This window comes from Acanthopagrus latus, chromosome 21, assembly GCF_904848185.1.
Source record: "Acanthopagrus latus isolate v.2019 chromosome 21, fAcaLat1.1, whole genome shotgun sequence".
Taxonomy (NCBI): domain Eukaryota; kingdom Metazoa; phylum Chordata; class Actinopteri; order Spariformes; family Sparidae; genus Acanthopagrus; species Acanthopagrus latus.
The window spans coordinates 13819799-13836926 of record NC_051059.1 but is presented as its reverse complement, the minus strand read 5'-3'; the positions used below and the strand labels follow the sequence as shown (position 1 = coordinate 13836926).

The following is a 17128-nucleotide window of genomic DNA, read 5'->3' as shown; positions in this document are numbered from 1 at the left end:
TTAATATGACATACTTTTAGACTTTTGCTCAAATTCTTTTCGTATGAGAGACTTTTACCAGAGTAATATTTTAACACAATACATTAACTAACTGTGGCTTTTAGGTACTTTTTACAACACAGCGTCAAACTTAGATGTAATTTAACTTTGAGCATTCCCATTTTTTGGGAAAGAAATATTTATTTTTACAGTATGATGCATAGATATAAACTACTGTACTTAAATTAAAAACCGCTTACACATCAGTACTGACAAGTCACTAATTTAATATACAATAACAGATAGTAGCCAAATGGGTGTGTTCACTTAAATACTTTCAGAACACATTGCTAATGAAACTTCTGTACTTATGTAACATTTTGAATGCAGGAAAAGGATATTTACACGGGCGTGCCACTTCTTGTAATATTAATCTCAATACTTCTGCTTTGAATGATAATCAGCTTAACCAGACACATTTTTAACATGAATGAGGAACCTGCGTCTTTGGGAAACATGTTATGATTACCCTGCGGTCGCTCTTAGATAAGAGAACATGTGCTTATGGTAAATATTTGCGAACATGAGAGAGGATACTCATGTTTTGCTGCAACTGAGCCCTCTGTAAGCAATCTTGCAACATGAGGTGCATGTCAGGTCTCCCCCTCGGACTCCTCGGAGGTTGAATTTGCTTGATGAATGCATCCTTCTCATCATGTGCCAAAACCTATACCTCTCTGCCAAGTATCACAGAGACTGATCCCTAGTGAGGGGAAGCACACGTCCACCAGTAAGTGTGTCCTACCAACTGCTGTGCTGCTGGGAATTCAGGACTTTGAGTTGCAGATATTATGTTAAGATACAGACTTTGTATGATTAGAGGATCCTGTAGATGACTGTCTCCCCCCCGCCACCCAACACCAGAGGCGCAGGTACATCTAATCTGAGTAGGTGCTGTTAGCAGTCTCATACCTGACAGTCAGATCACTGCTGGATACAACAAGTATTCGCACGCCAGACTGCAGTCAGAGATTAGCTCTGCAAATCAGCAAAAGTCCTAAAACAGACAAAGAAACTGCCTATTACCACATTATTTGCAGATCGCTTTGCTCTTCTCCAAATACAGCCGACTTAACTGACTTGTTTTCTAAGTCAAACTGTTATGACAGGAAATGTCTGCCTGAAATCGCATATTGCTGAAATATTTAAAACGTTACTCTGGAAAATGTCAGTGTGCTGTGAAACTACATGTCTGGAGATAAAAAAAAAAAAGTTACATCTGAAGATAAGAACAAAACACTAGAAACTGGTATGTTTTGGTTCCAGGCAGGTTAACACTTAACTTGATCTTGATGACTGTCGTGAGAAGCTGAATACCATTCTTTGTTTCCAGGCAGGCTTCGAACAGTTACTGTGTATGTGTTTCAACAAAATCAGGCGCTGGTGAGAATTTGAAGAATAATCTCACCGCCCACTGATGACACAATTAAATCCATCATGTGACCAGTAATGAGAACAAATCTGGTGTTTCAGGTCATGGTGAGAGTAACCCTTCAGCACCTGCTGCGGGTGACTCACATGAATTCAGAGTATCACGGTCCCCTTACAAGACAAACTTAAGGAATGACCTCATGCAGGACCACTGCAGTCTGGCTTGGCACGAACAATAGTCAGTCTGTGCTGGTCCATCCTACGTTTCTCTCTCGCATGTCTGCGACCGCTGACCACAGCTTGAGTCACATCCTTCCCAGCTCTCCTGCATGTTTACGGAGTGCTGGCTCTAAACTGCCTATGATATCACAGGTCCTGGGTATTAAGAGTCGCTCTGTTTGAAAAGACCTCCAGGACAGGGTGGAAAGAACCATCCAGGATTCTGCTACAACCACAGGCCCGATACAGGAAAAACCCTTTTCTGCACAGCTTTCCTCTGCATTCCTCATTGGTTTGTGGGGCAGGTGCCTGCAGATGACACTGTGACAGCGAAGACTCACGTGACATCACACATGAAATGACGCAAGAAGACGATGGAACAGTTTCTCTAAATAGACATTTAATGATTTAAAATAATGTGGTTACAGACGAGAGAGGGAAAACAGGTATCGGGGCGGGAATAGAGGAATTTTACAACTGGTAATTCTATTTACCGTGCAACTTAAACTGACCACGTTTCAGTCTTAACTGCAAAGCTGAATGTCAAAAGAGTCTACCAGATGAACAAAAAGCACAACAGCCATGCAGGAAGGCGTCGCTCTGGCACGTATCAATGGCATCACACAGAGGTGATAATACAGAAAAAAAGAGAGCTTTTTTTTAAATTTACAAACAAATAACACTGGAGTCCATTAACATGTAACAAATATATACAGATAATCAACAGAGAGGAATTGTGGCAGAACAAAGCAGCTTCATATAAAATACCATACTCAGACTGACCGGCGAGTGTGTTGTTAACCTGTCTTGAGGTGATTACAGTAACTTTAAGAGAGAATTGTAACATACTACTATAATACTTTTGAACCTTTCTAATAGATTGTGTACGTCTCCGCACCATCTGGGTTGGATGTAAACATTACTCCTGCTTTTTTTTTTCTTGGCGTTCACTCACATTCGGAGCCATACAGTGATAAAACATAATTACTTTCCTTCTTTTTTTTTTTTCCAAACCTTGTCTAACCGAAGGCTCCATCTATTATTTGCATTGATCAGAAATCAATAAAACTTCAACGAATACAAAAACAAAAACAAAAAGTAGATACTGACAGTCCTCTGGTCTCGTGACTGACACCTGCCATTGATAGCACATTAGCGGCTCGACTCCGCCCCCTCTGATTTCCACCTGCCTACTGCCGGCTGAGGCGCTGCCTACTGGGTCCGGAGCTGGTAATCTGAGGAGGAAATGAACGAGACTTAATCAAATGGACAAAGAAAAGGAGCGAATCGGAGATAAAGCGAGTGGAGGCAGCTGATGCTTTCCACACAGAATGAATGGAACACAAAGGAAATGAGATGAGGATGTTTGGCAATTAGTGGCAACATTAGCAAAAAGACCAACATGTGCAACCTTGGTAATGTCAGTATGAAGATGAGGGAAGCGCAACAAAAAAAAGAGTTCACTTTCTCACATTTCGCAGGACGTTGCCACATTGCCTCATGTTCTTCACTGTATCCCCTTTTCATAGAACTGCATCGGTACAAGGTTGGTTCCCACCACATTGCACTGCATTGCTCAATTGTTGCCTAATAACAGCACATATGGGCACTGTGTGTGTGAGCACAAGCATTTCTGAACTCTTAACCTACCTCCATTTTGGGTGATGTAGCGCACCCACGGCAGGGCCTGATATCCACTCTTCTCAATGATCTTCAGGTAACGCACCTGTTGAGGGAAAACAAAGATGAATGACTGGCATAAACAAAGTTTTCTGACAGTTCTTTGATATGAACAATTTTTTGGTTAGCCCATCACTGCAAAAATGCTGGAGCTCATACAAGCATGTACTGGGAAAAAGCCACAGTAGACCCTGAACAGGCTGCCAGTCCAACACATACAATACAAACTATATAAATACCTATGGTAAAATTAGGAGACAAGTCTACTGTGCATGTCTATGGACTGTGGAGTACCGGAGCACCCAAGAGGAAACAGACACGAGGAGGAAGTCCCAACAGTGCACATGAAGCACCTGAAACAGATGAACAACCACTGCCCAACTACCACATTACGTACAAATTCTAAGGAGCTTTTGAGCATCTAGTGTGTTCAAATAAAATTTGGTGCAATAACAAACAGCTATTTCTGTTCTGGGGATCAACATGTGGAATTTGTGACCTGCAGAACTTTAACAGGATCCTGGAACATTCCTAGAATCATCTTAATTGGGAATTAAACTCACACTGAAACAGTTTTTGAAGAGGTATCGGGCACATAGTTATGAATGACTGGTACATCGTGTTTTGTAGTGTTTTAAAGCATTTTATAACGGTCTGTGTTTCATTCAATTAAAAATATCAAATAAATAAACCATAGTGAGTGCAGCATCTGTTCTATCTGTATGCATGTGGGTGTCTGGTAGAGTATATGTTTGAGGGAATTGCATTGGCTCTTTTGCTGCGTGATGATGCGTCAACTCCAGTGTTTGGACCAGCTACGTTAGTGTGCGTTTATTTATATGTATGCATATATGTTGTATATATTATCTACTGACATAAAATAATTCCTTTTACACAAAATGTGCAATGAGGTGGTTGTGTGACAACTCCAATAAGATCAAAAGGAAAATGTACATTATAACCTCCTCATAGCTCTACAGTTCTTTTGGAAGTTTTACTTTGGTGAAGTGCATTATGCTGCAGGAGTGGTTTAAGATGTTTCTAGGAACATTCTACTTGAATATTTTGACTTTTCACATACTGCTCCTTTGCAGAAGATGTTGGCAAAAGCTACCCATTTTTAAGAGCTACTTTTTTAAGCCTATAGACAGGAAGTATTTGACACTCAAAAGATAGATTTTCGGTGGAGCGCTCCTTTAGGCTTTTAGCAAGATGCAGGTTGTAGTAAGAGAAGTGTTGCTGATGAGGAAGCAGTAGTATGAGTCACACTGAGAAGGGGGAAGCAGATACAAAACAGCTTTCAAGGGACACTCGATGTGAATTTACATAACTGTAACATACTGTTTTTCGACGCCAGGGTGGAGGAGAAAGAAAAAAACGCACATCAGCATAATTGAGATACAACTTTCACAAGCCATTAACTGATATTTCACCACAGCAATGTTACCACAGAGCTGAATTTCGAGAATACACTCTAAAAATATCCTGCCAGCCTGTCCAAGTCTGAACATGATGAGCCATCAGGTGGGGGAAAAAAAACACTCAAAACTTGCGCCACTGTGACAATCTGTCCATATTAGTTAGATTTAAAAAGTGACCGGTTTATAAAAGATGAAATATTGTTTAATTGATATCTTTTCCACTGAGTCAAGAACTTACTCTTCTGCGGTATGTCATTTCATCGTGTGGTGGCAATAACCATCTGTCACTGTACGCTCCAAAAATAATTACAGACATACCGTTCAAGCTTCGGTGTGCTTTAGGGGCACCAACTTTCTCACAAACCTCACAAAAGTCTGATCTGTGCTCTCACAATTAAAAGCGATGGGAGCGCGGCCATCTTAAAGGCTGACGCGACCCCTCTCTGGGAGATGCTGGCGTGCCGTGTCTCCATTGCGCCCGTTCCCAGCTGAAAGCCGGACAGACAGGGCAGGAATTTGTGTGGCGGGCCTCGGTAGTGGCCGCCTTGTTATTACCTTCCACTACACAGTGAGGTCAGAGAGGGAGAGAGAGCGCCGTGGCCGGCAGACACATGACGACAAACACACAGACACGGGATCACCAAGTTTGCCGGCACAGCACTTCTCCCTGAACCCTGCAGCCAAACATGCAGTCGGCCTGACCGTGGGTACGCAGTCAGCAGAAAGCCATCAAAAGCCATCCTCCACAAAATATCATTATGGCTTGTCAGATGAGAAGGGGAAAGGAGGATGTTTGTTGCATCTCGATTGGTAAGTACAGACTACATGTGTGGTCTGGATTTATCAGGCTTTCGGTAGAAGCTATGACCCATAATGCATCTGCCAGCTTGTTTGGGTTCCCTCGACATCACCTAAAGACGGGAGATTTGAAAATGTAACTACAGTTCTGCTCTTATTGCCACTCGGGCCAAAGTGTGGGGTTGCTCCAATTCTAGTTAAATTTATAAGGTGCAGTTACGTGCATCATACACACTTCACATGTGCTCTCCCCTACATTTAGTGGTGGAGCTAAGAGGAACTTTCTCATGCTTTGATATTTACATGTGTCTAATTAAACTTCACAGCCTCTTCTCACACGTACAGAGTGGTGTTGCTGGCTGCATTAGAGTCTGAGACCCAGTCTGCTTATGCCCTGTAATAAGGGAAAGGTTACTGTCCTGACACTAGCATTCAATGGGAATCTGGCTCTTAAAAGGTTGCCTATGAGATGGTCTGCGCACCACAGTGTGGTTACAAACAGTGAGCAAGGCGTTTTTAAGATTTTGGTTTGACAGACAGTGGAGGTACTGGGGCCTGCAACAACATGGGAACTGGCATCTAAAACTCTAGTCCTGATAATCCAGCGGGCAACAGTAACAGTAACTCATAAAACTGCTATGCAAGTTATTTTCTTTCAAATATTAGTTGTCAAAACTACAAATTTTGGACGGGACAGAACAGATTCTATCTAAGAGCGCAATAAAAAAAACACACACTGAGTCGTGCAGGGGGACCTTGTGATTTATGCTTATTAAAGATTTGCTCTTTGTGTCCAATGTCCCATCTGTGATGGGATAAAAATATTGTTTCCTGTTTGTTATTAAAAAAGAAAATATATATATATAATGTGTGAATATAATATTGTTTCTATGTTTTAGTGCAATTTAGGTTTTCAAGTTTTAGGAATATTTTGATGATTGTCAGGATAATATTGTGACTCACAGTTTTGTTGGACAGGATCACTGTGATATTCAATTTTCCTATCCTCCCACGCATACTTCAAATTAAGTTTCGGACTCAAACCTTAAATGTTTATCTCGACTACTTAAGTCTAGAACTTTTGATTTGTCACATCTTCTTTGTTGTACTCAATTCAAGCTACCTGAGCCATCTCTACTACTCAGTTAAATTAAGTTGGGGCACAAACAAAAAAGAAAAAAAAAAGTCCCCAGGGCGCACTGCGGTTTTTCAGAACCAGACCTTTTCAGGTGGCTTCCTTCCAGGAAGCTAAAGATTGTAACGGAAGAAAAATCATTCTTGACATTAGGCTGTTTCTGGTTTCATAGGTTTCACCATGTATTTCTATTTCTAATTAGTGCTGCTTCCAACGGCCTACTGAACTTTTTTAAAAACTACTCAACCAGTCAGCTGAAATTTCCTTTAATAGTAACAATAGTATTGCTAAGACAGTGAATATTGCTTCGGAATACAGTTTTCTGTTCGTAATCTGTTGCCAGTATGATTAATTTAACATTACTCCACTGCATACTTCTTCAAATGATTATATCAGTGTGAATTTTTGCAATGACTCAAAACAAAATAAATCCGATGTGGTACCGCTAATACCGTTATTGAACCAAAAGAAAAAGCCACATTTAAAAACAATAATGGTCTTTAACTTTGACCACTTCACTCTTATCTCTGTGGACAGTAACGTCTCTGCCAAAAGGGTGTGTCCAGATCTAAAGAGGAAATACCCTGTTTTTTTTTGTATTTGAATACAACTCAGCAATGGTTTTTCAAAAACCACAAAAAGAGGATCCATCAACCAAAGAGATGAGAAAGTATGACCTAGTTCTATAAAGATTGCGCTGCGTATCAGGAGACTTTTTCTTGGTTTTATAAGATCTTTAGTTAATTTTCTTTATCTTTTACCTTTGGAAAAAAAAATGCTTTGGAGGTACGTTTTGTTTTTAACATTTTGAAGATCCATAAGAAGAGTTGTGTGAAAATGTGTTACTCTAATTGAATGGATTGATGACCATGAAAGACCTGAAAATAAATGAAAAGTTGTCTTTGAAAGACATGTTAACATTTAACACAACACAGGTCTTTGGTTCACTGATAAGTGACTCCACACCTGCCTTCATCGTAGCACGTTGACTTCACTTGCTTTTATTTGAGCATCTGTTCATTAACGTTCTTGCAAACAAAAGTAAAAGGATGGAAGGAGCTGCTAAATTATCTTGGAAAATGACAAGCATTCTTATACCACCAAATACACCCCAATTAAGAGTATTATAGATTTCAATTAACTGAGCGTCTTGTTTCCGAGTGGGCTGCGTAATGTCCGTACAACCTAATAACATTTTATTGAGCATCATAGGAAATGTGGAGAAGCTGGAAAATATGACCTTTTAGCTCTTTTAATGAGAGTTAAACAGAAAGCAGTATGAGAAGTTAAATAAATAAAAGTGTGTTGGAAGTAGAGACTGAGGAGCTCAACAGTCAAGAAGAATACAGTTGATCAAAGCGCTTTTTGTTAAAAATATGATTACAGTACGTTTTGAAACAGAACATTCATATGAAATTGAGGTGTTTATACAGCTATATAAATTCATCAGTGATATACGTGGCTGCTATACGGATCTACTCCCTGCACTTCCTTTAACAGAAACACTTACTAACAGTACATGGGTAACATGATGTCATTTTCCATGTTGAATGTTTGGTTTTGGAATTAGTAATTGTTCAAGAAAATCTATGACAGAGATGACAGCTGCCTCTAACGCACATTTTGCAATTACAGTGTGACTGAAGTTCATCACATACTTAACTGACTAATGTACAGAACCATAGTGAAAATCTGAGGGAGGTAACAGTGGAGGAGATGACTGCATCTAAAGATGTGGATCAGCTGAGGATCAGATGCGTCTTCAAAGTGACCCAAGTGTGGGATGATAGATAGATAGATAGCTAGATCTATAAACCCCACACTAAGGTCACTTTGAAGATGCAACTAATCCTTTGGGGTGAAGATTCTGCATTATCACTCTGTTCTATTGAGCTATACAATCCATCATTTTAAAGTCTGTCTTAGCTGATATTACTCATCCTATGTTCTTAGAAAACTAGCATTGAGATGAATGAAGTAATTTAAAACTTCTGGTTTGAACGACACTTTCAGTTTAAAAGCTCTTGCTTTAGATAATTAAGTCAATTGAATTTAAGTCAGTTAATGCAGCACTGAGCTGTAAGTGTGTAAAACTGCTGTTTTCTCTCTTCGGGCAAAAATATGATATTTTCAAGAGTTTTTTCAAGTTGCCACCGTTTCCTCACATCAAGACATGGGAAAACTTAATTTTGTGTTGCTGTGGTGCTGCACGTATAATCACGGGACAACTGTGATTATACAGTAAGTGCAGCGTATCTGTGTAAGTCTGTGGTCAGCAAGAGTTTTCATTCAAACATGGAGGAAAAACATTAGCTTCTCCTCTCAGTTTCATGGGAATCGCAATCAAAATCCAATGAATCTACTTACCTGTAACTCAGAGAGACATTTTCAATGACTGTGATTAACATAAAAAGCAGAGGGCCATGTCCAAGCTGATGAGCAGCTGCTTTCTGCTTCGCTCAACAGTAGAAATTTTCTCTACCACAGAAGGAATCTGAGAGTTTAACAGTGCTCCCTCACTGCCCCCTCTGGCCAAAAACAGGACAAATATGAATTGTTTAAATTCCTGCTCTGCTGAGGGAGTACATTTGGGAGACACTGCTACGTGCCACAAATTCTAAATCCAGGATGACAGAGAAACAACAGAAAACCACAAGATATTTGGACTATGCACGCAGGTGCAAATAAACTGCAGCATATGTTTGAATGTGCAGCCAGATGGTTTGCTATATTGGAATGATAAACATAGTTTGAGCGACTGTAAACAGATTTAGTGAATGTTCCTGTGATAACATTTTGCCTGCAAAGCTTATTTTACCTCTGTCCATGTGCTGCTGCAAGTAGGCTAAACAAATTACTCGACGAGTTTAACAGAGGTCATGTGCGGATGTGTGTGAGGTGTACCTGGATGCCTGAGGTGGTGAAGTAAGGGATCTCAAACTTGACACTGATTGGTGGCTTCCCCTCCTTATCTTCAGCCTCTACACTCGGCAGACCAAAGTGGGCCCGCATCAAATACTCCTTTCCACCCTGCAACACAACACAAGTCACAACACAAACTCCATATGACTCTGGAATCTGCGTGCGCTAAATCAAGTTTTTATAAGCATCAGCTATGGAACAAATGCAGAAACTGACATCGTGGTGGAAAAACTGCAACCCCAATTCTTATTTTGGTGTTACCAAAAAACACAAACATAAGTCAAGTTTTAACCATCTTTATGATACTCATGAGTCATAATTTCTGCTCACGGGGAAGGACTTGATCGACCAGACGATCTCACTGTTCTCAGGCACCCACTTGACGCTGCCCACTGTGGTCTTGAATTTGGGTGAGTCAGCGTCCGTTGGCACTGGAATGTGGATCTCCACGTTGTTGGCTGTGGAACGCCTCTTGAACTGACTCTTTGCCTGAGACAAGAAACAAGCAGGTCAAGTTTAACACGATGTTCCGCTTGAACACGGTATTAAAACATAATGATAGTTTTAATTATAGCATTAAAAGGGTTTGATGTGTGAGAATGAGACGCACAATCTAAAGAAGAACAAAGTCCCTGAAAATCATTATAATTGACTGCACTTCCCTCAAATGACTCTTTACTTGTTCTGTTATGAATAACTATGACAGTGTGTTTATGACAACAACAACAACGCCGAGATAAAAGTCATGGCAACTGACCCACCTTGATCATGTACTCGATCCGACTGTGGGAGTGCTTCTCAATAACAGATTCAATCCAGATCAAGGGCTTCACCTAAGATACAAACAACAGATTTTTAACAGGAGCCTCTATTCCGTTTATCACACATGGCAGTTTAAATAACACATGACACAGTCACCACCTAGTGGACAGCAGGTGTTACTACAACAGCAACTAACAACATGTTATGGAATAGAACTTAGATTTTCTCAGTTTCCACAACTTTCAACAACAACAGCGAGTAGTCACACACTTAAATCTGCATTGTGTGGAATCAGTGTTGTGAGATCTCAATGTTGCAGAGGAAGTCTAGGGGGAAAAACCTGGACTGCGCAAACCTGGGAGGGCTCTTAACAGGCTGTGTAGTTGTGCAACAGGTTTGTGACTGTATAGACCTTAAACATGTTTATAGTGTCTGGGTTCATGGAGGGGTCATTAGCATTTACCGTATTTGATTAAAACATGGTGACTGTCATTATGACAGCGTGGTGTGTGAGCAGTTTCTGAAATTAATCAAAAACATTTTATGTAAAGGCAAAGTTTGCCTAAATTACCAACAATGTTCACCGTGATTTGATAAGACAACTCATGTTTTCTTCAACCAAGGCGAAGATGATCCAGCACAGAGTTTGTGGATTATTCTGGTGAATGACCGATGGGTAGATGCTCTAATCTAAAACCAAAGGCTTCTTCAATGAAATGGTGGCAAATTGAACTTTAAGGTACTTAAATAAACGCTCTTCCCTATTAAGGGTTCTAATCTTAATACAGCTTCGATGTTGCAGTAATGTTTTTTAAAATCAAATATAACTAATCAGCGAGCAATAGTTATAAATCAAAAGTTAACGTGTATTTAATATCTATGAAATCATATTTTATTAACGACGTGAATACATTTAACTGATCACTGTTGGTTTTCGATACATATTTATAACATTCACCCCTTCACAGATTTGAGTCCAATACTGATATCATTATTCGAAAGTTTTAAATAACCCACCAACAATGTATCAGTTAAATAATGACACACTAAATAACACATAACATAACACAAACAACAATGTTAATCAATTGGATTTCTCAGACCTTCCGCCATTGTGACCAAAATGGACAACGAGCCTTATATTTTACAGTTAAAGAAATGCAACATGTAATTTGTTTCTGCTGGACAAACTATTTAAAGGTTCATTTTGCATTTCTCAACAGCAAATTTCTGTCACTTGGTTTTTTCGTTGTTTCTTCCACATGTAAATAGAAACTTATCTTTCCACAATAAAATTATGCTGGCCTGTATATCTACCTCTGAGGTGAGTGAGTGAGATTTTAATTACATGTAAAATAGAATTCACATTGTTTGAAACACTTTAAAATGGAAGAAATTTGTAACTTCTGGAAGTGGATGTGTCTTTTCATTTGTAAAAGAATTTTAACAGATTTTTAAAGAGAAATGTGCAACTGTTGTAGTTTCAAGTCTTGCACTTGTCTTTATATCATCTAAATAACATTCGATTTTTAAAATGGTTGTTTCTTGGGTAGTTCATTTCAAATCATTTTGTGCTGGTTACTGCCTGCTAAAACTGGAACAACCTCTGCTCCACTGTTCTACTTCCCTTCTCACAAGCTTACTGGAAACCCTATTGTGAAATATTAGTGAGAATTTGATGCCAGTTTAAACTTTTTTAACCTAATGTGCTTCCTTGAAGCCTCCGGTATTACTCATTATATTTGATTTTCTACTTCCTTTATAACTACACAGTTCGGATTTATAAAGTAGGAGGCCTGGTTCACAATGATGCAATTCAGCCCCACTTGACAAAAGGCTGGTTTGGCTGCGACCCAGTCTCTTTCGCCGTTTCCAATTTAGAAGTTTTGTGTACAAAGATTTAGCTCTTGCGCCAACTGTGCATTGTAGTAAGTCGTTGTAAACATCTTAGCTCATTATTTTTTGTAAATTTTACCAGACACCATAGAGAAACTGGCTGAAGTTACTCTAGTGGACTGCTTTACTTTTAAGGCCAGAAAAGAAACATGAAACATGGAACACCAAATGTGCTCGAATCATTTACTGTTGTATATATTCATGATTCACCTGCTTTTATCACAATTTATTTCACGCCGTGTTGAATTGATGGTCTAGTGGTTAAAGGAAAAAACGGGTGTATTTTCCAAAAATATTACAACTCTGACACTCTCGCCATTGCAGTAGAGAATCAGGGAATTGTTACAAATAACGTTCAATGCATCATCTGGTGATGTACATGAGTGGTGTGAGCGAGCAGCATGGACAAGATTGTCGTTGTTTTTTGCTCAAAATCACATTGCATTATCAGCGCCAGTAAATGGCGGGAGCTGCCTGGCTCTCTCGGTTTTCAGAGCAGAAGTGTTATGAGGAGTGGGTAGAGCAGACAGGGTGACAGACACTTTTCCACATATAAATTCAGCATTTTTTCTTCATATTAGTTGCCAGACACTCTACCTGCTATCATGTTACTGTTATTTGGTATTGTTACGTTGCTTTGTGTGGGAGATTTTTTAGTTTGAATGGCTTTTATTTTGAGCAACATCCACTCGAGGATCTGTTTTGTTGGTGGACTGTGAAGGCCATCAACATGTCGCACCCTGCCAGCTTACACTTTCACACTCATGTCAATTCACATCTGTTTTTACCTCAGCTGTCAGATCAGAGGCGGAATGAAAACTGTCCCCGATTCTGCCCTCTGTAAATTTCATACAGACGGGAGATGGAATAACGGTGCAATACTCCCGCCTCGGAGAGGGAGTGTAAGGGGGGTTTTTTGGTTGATATGGTGGCATGTTAGGACACATTTTAATAGGCTACAAGAACCAAAGGAACTTAACTGCTATCATCTCAGAAAATCACCAAGCAAGTGTGGAATGGTTCTGTGCTTGGCATGTGTTAATTTCATACCATACTCTTGTTATGCGTCAATCCGTGAAACCACCAGACCCTGTTGGAAGAATACAAAAGGGGCTGGAGAGCGTCTGATCCACAGTACTCACATGAGTGTTGAGTCGGTAAGACATGAGCTCAAACTCTCCATCTGGAGGAATGAAGGAGATGGTACGGTCATTCTCGAAGCGAGACAGACGGACACACTGATGAAACTTGACATCCTCCAGCTCTACTGATTTACTCTTCCCTCCTGCAAGATGAAAGAAACAAAACAGATCATTTTAAAAGGAAAAATAAAAATACAAGAAGAATTAACCTGTTTTGCATCAACTTGTGTAAATCAGGACTAGGTCAAACTGAAATGGCAAATAACGTTTTTCCAATCAGTGTGACGTGACGGATGGACAAAGCAGTAAGTTCCAAGAACAAATGTATGATTTTCACTTTTGTATACATTGAAAGGGTCATTAATTATAATCACAATTCCATTGGGCAGCTCCTAAATTAACCGAAACACTTTTTTTATACAATATGACCAAAGTTTGTTGTAAGAAAGAACTCACGTCCGGTGTTTTCGAACAGAACCTTGTCATTAAGGCCCAAACGCAACTCGGGCATTCCAGACAAGAAGACACGCATCTTAATGGAGCCCACGATCTCACTACGTAGAACATTACCATTGGCACTAACCTGAAACACAGAGGGATTACAGTGTCAGCAGGTCACAAAGGGACAGAGAAACCCACCAAAGAAAGCGTACAGAGAGCGTGCAGAAATACAGCGACATCAGCCGACTATTGTTGTGACGCACACTGGGAGGAAGTTTACAAAAACTGTGACTGGCTTTCCTTAAGCAACACAGTGCTTCTAAAACAAGGAGTTCCTACCAGGAGGTTGACTGACTCAATGACGTCCAGGAAGACCTCGTTCTTCCTGTACTTGATGCCCTCTGACCTCCAGGAGACAGCGTTGGTTACTGTGGCTGGGGGTCGCGGGGCGCCAGTGTCTAACTTGTGCCCCTCCTGGGTTATGTATCTGCGAGACAAAAATGTAAACACTGAGGCAAAATACAGAAAAAAAAGGGGAAATCAACTGTCTGCAGTCGTGCGTTCCCAGAGAGCATCAAAGGAAAACAGAGAGTCTCATGGTTACTGAGGGAGGACTGTCTGACTGATTGCAGTAGTCTGAACAGTGGGGGAAATCCAGAGTTAGCTTGCTACATGTCTGTGTCAACCACAGTACTGTAAGTTTTAACGGTCAATGACAGTACAACAAAGCTTAAAAGATTAATCTGATTTAACATCTATATAACAATTAACATACAAGATGTTCACACCAGTAGAAAGCTGGATTGACACGATGTGCAAGACTGATTCGTTAAACTGCTGATTACAGCTGATTAACACATGCTTAACACGGACAGTTTTGGTAACGTTGAATATCAGGTTAAAATGCCGACCTTGTTATTTAAAGCTTCTTCAACTATTATGATTTGCAGCCTTTTAACTGTTTCAAATAATTACTGAAAGCTCTAAAAGGAATTCAGCAGATTTGACATATTTTATTTCTTATGTTTGGCTTGAATGCATCTACTATAACTTGCTTTGGATGAAAACATCAGCTAAATGAATGTAACGTTATGGGTAAACTGGGGTTTGTGATTGACTTGATCGTCAGATATCAACGTCAAGTTTCATCTATTTTTCATTCTACAACACAGGATTATACTATAAAGCACAAGTTGTAGTCCCTTTATTCTGCAAAGAAAACATGTTTTTGTGATGGAGGCTGAATAAAAGAAGCTGATCAGTAGTCTGGTGGTACGGCAGTGGATAACCCTTTATATTCATTTAGACAGCAGCAGGTCGAACCAACTGTGACTGGGGTGGGGGTTGTGTTTTACTCTTACAATAGGCAATCCATATAGTGCCCAGGCACGTTTGACATTGTGGTGAGAGGGTACTCACTCTTGCAGAATCTTGCTGTCTGTGGTCTGCGGATAGCCGAAGTCCATCAGCTCATCCATCAGCTCGTATATGATGACAAAGTTATCTCTAATGCTCTCTTCCTCCAATTCTTTGAAGTATTCTGAAAAAACCTGAAGAACACAAAGACATGTTTCTATAACTATGTCTGACCATCACTGTAAATAGATGTTTTATGTTATGTTGTATTATATTGCACTGAAAAGATGCATCTGTGATTTCATTGTAAACTGAGCTTACAATGACAATAAAAGGAATTCTATTCTATTCTAGAGTGGCCAGCTTTGTTAGTCATCTAAATCTGCTGTAGACCAAAGCAGGTAAGAGCAATTCAACCCCACCTGGACAATTTTGTACAAGAAGGAGAAAACCAGCGAGACGCTCGCATTTTTCTTGGACGTTGCAACCACTGATGTGATGTCTGTTAAGAAATGTGGCTACAAGATCAGAAAACCCAATCAGCAAAACTAAACATAATACCGAGTACTGATGAGAAGCTCAGGTACAAATATAATACAGGAACAAAAAGGATACAGTAGAGGTTATTGTGTTTAATCCACATGAATCGGACTCCTCCATGAGCCAGGATGGGAGAGAGCGTCCCCTCCTCCTCTTTGTCCATCAGAAGTGTCATGAAGTGCTCGATCTCTGACATGTCCACATCTCCTCGGTAATTCCGACACACCAGGACCTTAAAAGAACAGATAGCAATTGTATAGTTTGCGGTATCACTGATACTGTATGTAAAGAGTTGCAGCAAAAATATGAGAGCTGATATGGATATATATTGTTTATATAGTTGTCAAAATGCTGGCAGTTATTGAAGGATTTCAATTATGGCCAAAATCTTTTGTATTTATATATGGGTTCACTCACACACCTATAGTTTTGTTAATTCTTTAAACACGCTTCAGGAGATTATTTGTGTCCTGATCCATGTTGTGTATGCACTAAACGGACTTCGAACATTTAGATCCTGAGTAAAGCACCTTTAAAACAGTTCTTCAGCTTAAAAGGTCTCTTGTCTTTGATGCAACTGTCACTTAAGCAGTTAAACACCACTGACACAGAGCTGTGGGCGGTGGAAGCACAGGTTGTAAACTTGAGATGCTTCTTAAATTCAATGCATTTTGACGTATAACGTATCCGCCGAGTTCACTACAAGACGTTCGCGGTTAAAAACAGGCTGTAGGATAGTACCAAAACGTATGTAACACCTTGCAAAGACGCAGTGAGAAATGAAACTTGAGATTTTTGGGGGGGGTTTGGCATCCTTTTCACATTCCCTGCTGCCAACAGCTGGTCACCAGTTCGTTAGTCAGCTTATCCGTCGTTATTCTTGCGTAGCGTTACGTGGCCTTGTATTTTTCAGTTTTACTCATCACACCAAACCGCCCTTTTTACCTTAGATGCATCGTTATGGCCCAAATTTCAAGGCCGAGACCTTAACGCAGCATCAAAAAGCAATGACACGTTTGGAAACCTGCTGCAGACTGAACCACATCATAATCTGTCAATGAGGAATGTGGTGGCTAGGCTAACGTTAGCTTAGCAACGCAGCAGCAGCACCGTTCACTTACCTTTCCTTTCAAGTCCAAGACATACACCGCACTCGCAGACATCTTGAACTAATTTGCGTGAGCTTAGTTCAGCTCCGTAACAGTACCTTATTGATAGCGCTCACTTGTAACTATTTCTGGGCTAAAATCATAGGACAGACTTTCATTCATAATACCGAAAAGGAAAAGCCACCCTTCCTTATTCAACACACCAGCCCTGCATCCGACGAGCGCCCCCTATGGGACGGGAGGACGTAGTGCTCCAGACAGAAGTAGGACGAAAGTGCTTTTCAATCCATAACATTA

The 17128-nt window shown here is 40.1% G+C and overlaps 1 protein-coding gene across 2 annotated transcripts; it reads right to left on the bottom strand.

The window, feature by feature from the left end:
* Positions 1 to 2006: 2006 nt before the first annotated feature.
* ap1m1 (adaptor related protein complex 1 subunit mu 1) lies at positions 2007 to 17056 on the bottom strand. 2 transcript variants are annotated; one of them, XM_037084798.1, is made up of 12 exons: positions 16844 to 17056; positions 15798 to 15954; positions 15605 to 15672; positions 15246 to 15376; positions 14166 to 14313; positions 13842 to 13968; positions 13386 to 13528; positions 10347 to 10418; positions 9916 to 10074; positions 9568 to 9693; positions 3280 to 3355; positions 2007 to 2864 (listed from the first exon to the last, which is right to left on the bottom strand). In XM_037084798.1, exons 1-12 carry the CDS (start codon positions 16883 to 16885, stop codon positions 2842 to 2844), a joined length of 1272 nt encoding a protein of 423 aa, XP_036940693.1. In that variant the 5' UTR covers positions 16886 to 17056; the 3' UTR covers positions 2007 to 2841. The 2 variants fall into 2 exon arrangements, with proteins under 2 accessions (XP_036940693.1, XP_036940694.1); XM_037084799.1 differs by lacking the exon at positions 16844 to 17056 and having other exon boundaries at positions 15246 to 15375; positions 15603 to 15672; positions 15798 to 15853.
* Between the last annotated feature and the right edge of the window lie 72 nt (positions 17057 to 17128).